We start from the raw sequence: 4,924 nt of genomic DNA, 5'->3' as shown, positions 1-4,924 counted from the left end.
TATTTAAGCTCAGTTTTTAAAACCTTAGGATGTAACTACAGCCCAGCCCATGCAGCAGTATATGAATGACTGACCTCGTATTGTGGATGGATTATCTCAGTTGTTCTCCTGGCTGAAGTTTGGTCCTTTTACAGCATCCTGCCATGCGATTACATTTGTTTCTGACCACTGAGAACACTCACGTTAACTTTTATCGAGTGGAAAAAAAGTTAGCTTGTTTATATTATGCTAGCATAGCTGTGTCGCTAGCGGTCACGTAGCACATCATTATATACCAGCTAGCCCAACTTCAGTAACCCTACAAACGTCACTGCTGTTTAGTTTTCTGTCTTCATTTATGTTGGAAGTGATAACAGAGCTGTCCGTTTTAATTTGTTTCCAAAACCCCGCAGTCAGGACATGCTATATTGTATTTAGATAGAAGCTAGCGAGCTAACTCCCTGCTAACTTCTAACTCCGTTAAATGTCATAAATTCCGTTTTCATGGATGCCTGGATGTTAAACTCAATTGTTACACCTGGTAGAGCAGAACGCTGATCATTTTATTAAAGATGAAAGACTTTAGACAGTTTTTCAACTCTCAGTAATGCCACAGTGATCGTTTGATATATGGACCTGCAGCGGAGTTTAGACCCAGACACGGCTAGTGGTGTCAGACTGAACAACCGGATTAAACCTGTTATGCAACTACTGTGGGCGTGTCAACTGTGAAGCTACACATAAAAAATGTGTTGAACAGAAGCTTGAACACTCATCTCTCTCACCTGTGTAGTTACAACAAACTGAAGATAAATTATGACTTCATCTAAATCAGGTAAATATATATTTAATCTGCTTTGTTTAATATGTGTTAATATGTGCTCATGCATTGAAATACATGAAACTTATGGACTTGATGTTTCAGATGTGTTAAATTGAAGCTGTGAATTGTGTTTCAGGTCCTGATTTGAGGATTGTGATAATAGGAAAAACTGGTGTGGGGAAGAGTTCCTCTGGAAACACCATCCTGGGAAAAAAACATTTCAAATCTCGTTCCAGCTCAGAGTCAGTGACTGAAACCTGTGAAATAGCTGAAGCACAGTGGGAAGGGAGAAATATTTCTGTCATAGACACACCAGGGATCCTGGACACTGAGAAATCTGCAGAGATGATCAAAAAGGAAATTATAAAATGTGTTGAAGTCTCCAGTCCAGGTCCTCATGTTTTTCTACTGGTGCTCCAAGTCGGTCGATTCACAAAAGAGGAGAAAAACTCTGTGGAAGCCCTGCAGGAGCTGTTTGGTCCAAAGGCTCAACATTACATGATTGTGCTGTTCACCCATGGAGATGATCTTGAAGACCAGGAAATGACCATACAGAAGTATGCACGTGAAAGCAAACCAGAGCTCAGACAAGTCATCCAAAGCTGTGGAAACAGGCTCCACGTCTTCAACAACAAAAGCAAAGACAGAAAGCAGGTGGAGGAGCTGATGAAGAAGATTGATGACATGGTGGCAGTAAACGCTGGCACATACTACACAAATGCCATGTACAGAGAGGTGGAAGAAAGGAAACGGAAACAAGCTGAGATGGAGGATGAAGAATACAAGTTCCTGAGTCAACTGGTAGAGCAGATTCAAAGTTTTCATTCACGTCTTAAAAGAGAATAATTCATTATTAGAAGATTCAAACCTGTAGACAAATATCTTTGGTGTTAATTTGCTTTGAATAGCTTTGACCTTTTTGTTGACTGTAAAAAACAGAAGAAAAAATTAATCTTAGTTAAGATGAAAGAGTTTTAAAACAGTGATGAATCATCAAGCTGTGATGTGCTACAAAGAGTTTTTGTATATCATATTTTTTTAAGTAGACCTAAATGAAACACAGGTGATTGGATATGTTTTATGTTGTTTAATTGATTTTACTGAAAAATGTATGCTTTATGCTGATTTGTCAAAAAATAGGCTCAAAGGGTTAGGGACATAAATATTTTATATTTATGTAAAATATTTTATATTTTACATATATATATATATATATATATATATATATATATATATATATATATATATATATATATATATATATATATATATATATATGTAAAGTAAACAGAAATTCAAAGCTCTAATCACAAAGCAAAATCTTTAACTAAAATAGACACACACGCAAACACAGACAAAGTCAACATCAGATGTTCTCAATAACTGTATGTGGTCAAATTGCTATGCTAAGTTATGTAAGAAGTGAAGTGAACACTTTAGGAGAAGAATCTAGCTGAGATGCTCCAGATGGTTTGTTGGCCACACTGATCCTGTGACCAAACAGCCAACTCTCCTAAGTAAGACCTCTCCTGTGTAATATGCTCTGACATTTTGAATCTTTTAACATTCAACTTCTATCTACAGAAGTCTAATAATGTTATTAGACAAGCCTTAGCTTGTCAGAGAGGAACAAGGGTGTTGTTGTCAGGCTTTAACAAACATGACAAAAACTTGGACTGTGATGTGGAAATACCTGTAACACCTTTGGGTTTTCACTGGAAGTGATTTCATTGTGTGTGCTCATAATAAACCACGAATATGTATGATGGTGTTTTTGTAATGATTCTTAAATGAGTGGTTTTTTTTGTTTTTGTTTTCCTTTTTTTTTGTCCCGTTTGGATCTATAGCCATCAGAATTGTTGTCTTAAGGCCAAGAAAGATGCCAAGTGGATTTATTTTACCAAGTGGATCATCATGGCCTTGCCATATTGGTCCATTTGATTGACCTTTATTATAATTATGAATTTATTTTATTTTCAGTTGCTACAAACGGGACAGACATGACTGTGGGATAGGACAGGGGGAAAGAATGAAAGATAGAGAGGGAGAGAAAGAAAACCAAAGGGGAGAAGAGACGGTGAGAAGGGGGGGAAGAGAGAAAAAAACAAACAAACAAAAAAACAAACAAACTCCTGGGTCACCTGTATGGAGAAAAAAAAACAGAGGAGAAAGCAAACAACAAAGAGCAACATAATAAGAAAAAAAAAAAGCACCATCACAATAAACTAGCTAGCAGTAGATATCAATAGTTACTAAATAATAAACGATGCGAGGGGTATGTCAGAGATGCCGAGAGAGGAAAGTCTGCTTAGAAGGACAGAGTGAGAAATGGTGTCAAAGGCTGAGCTCAGATCTAAAAGGACGAGAATGGTGAGAAGACCAGAGTCAGCTCCGATTAAGAGATCGTTAGTGACTTTAAGTAGAGCAGTTTCGGTACTGTGACATGAGCGAAAACCAGATTGAAATCTCTCATAGATGTTATTATTAACCAGGTGTAAATGAAGTTGAGCTGCAACCACTTTTTCGAGTATCTTAGAAATGAAGGGTAGATTGGAAATCGGACGGAGGTTGTTAAAGTTGTTAGGATCTAAAGAAGGTTTTTTCAGTATAGGAGTGACTAGAGCAGTCTTCAATAAGGAGGGAACGATACCGGTGGTGAGAGAAGAGTGAATGATAGCACAGATGAGTGGGAGTAAAGAAGAGAGGCAGGATTTCACAAGCCCCGTGGGCATGGGGTCAAGATGACATGTGGCAGGTTTTGATTTACATATTAACTCGGAAATATCAGATAAATCAGGAAGATGAAAAGTGGAAAACGGCTCAAAAAGGAGAAAAGGTTCTGGAGAGGGCGTAGACACAACATTTGATCTGAGTTGCTGGTGGATGTTATCGATTTTCGTAGTCCAGAACAGCATCAAGGAGTTGCAATTTTTCAGAGGAATAGAAGTGCGGTGGTAAAGCGTTGGGGGGTTGAATTAGTTTGTTGAAAACTGAAAACAGAGTCCTAGCATTACCCTCATAACAACTGATAATACCAGAGTAGAAGCTTTGTTTGGCCTTGTTAATGGTGTCTTTATACTGAAGTACATGGTATTTATAGATTTCTGAATCAACAGTTAAACCAGATTTCTTATATTTACGCTCTAGCTGTGGCCTTCAGAGCTCGGAGGTCAGAGGTAAACCAGGGAGCAGAGCGAGTGAAGGAAACAGAGTGGGTTTTTACAGGAGCCAGAGAATCAAGGACAATGCGTAGACAATTATTATAATATAACAACAAATCATCAGGAGTAGAATAGAAGTCCGGAATCTGAACATTGTCCAAACTGGTAGTGAGAATGTCCATATCAATGTTCTTGATGTTGCGGAACGAGATGAGACGGGTTGGCTTGGTAGAAGAGCAGCAGAGAGTGAGGTTAAATGAAAGGAGGAAGTGGTCAGTTATGGGGATTTCAGTAGCAGAAAGATTCGAGGGAGTAAGACCAGAACAGCAGACCAAGTCCAGGGTGTGTCCTTTAGAGTGAGTGGGGAAGTCGATAAATTGTTTAAATTCAGAGCCTTCGAGACAGGAGGAAAAGTCTCTTGTGAGCAGAAGGTCATTATTGTCCATGTGAATGTTGAAATCTCCCACCAAGATCACATTTAGGGAGAGAGATGAAAGATGGGTTAGTAGATTAGCAAAGTCACTGAGAAAGACAGGGTTAGGTTTAGGGGGGCGGTATACAGTAGCTATGATAGTGGGAATGGGTCCAGTCAGCTCACATGCAAGGACCTCTAGAGAACTAAAGGTATCAACATTAACCGGCAGGACTTTCAAGTGCTGGCGAAAAAGGATCGCGAGACCACCCCCACGACCTGAGCAGCGGGGTTTAGAAAAGTAAACAAACCCCAGAGGAGCAGATTCGTTTAGCTGAGAAAAGTCATCAGGTTGTTGCCAGGTTTCAGTTAAGCAAAAAAAGTCAAACTTACGGTCAGATAGGAGGTCTTGGATGAGAGGTCCCTTACTTGTCAATGAACGAATGTTTAGAAGACCGAAGTTGAGTGGAGTATCTTCTTTTTTGCTAATCGCGGTGGGCGCCCTGGGCAGGTGGGCTAGAGATCGATGGTTGACAGCCCGATCAGGGT

General features: G+C 39.3%; 1 protein-coding gene across 1 annotated transcript; it reads left to right on the top strand.

The window, feature by feature from the left end:
* Positions 1 to 235: 235 nt before the first annotated feature.
* On the top strand, positions 236 to 2,021 carry LOC113029657 (GTPase IMAP family member 7-like). Its single transcript, XM_080306238.1, has 2 exons — positions 236 to 814; positions 939 to 2,021. The coding sequence occupies exons 1-2, from the start codon at positions 796 to 798 to the stop codon at positions 1,646 to 1,648; spliced, it is 729 nt and encodes a 242-aa protein (XP_080162364.1). The 5' UTR covers positions 236 to 795; the 3' UTR covers positions 1,649 to 2,021.
* The last annotated feature ends 2,903 nt before the right edge of the window (positions 2,022 to 4,924 follow it).

This window comes from Astatotilapia calliptera, chromosome 9 (genome assembly GCF_964374335.1).
Source record: "Astatotilapia calliptera chromosome 9, fAstCal68.1, whole genome shotgun sequence".
NCBI classification, from domain to species: Eukaryota; Metazoa; Chordata; class Actinopteri; order Cichliformes; family Cichlidae; genus Astatotilapia; species Astatotilapia calliptera.
This window is presented reverse-complemented; position numbering and strand designations above follow the sequence as displayed.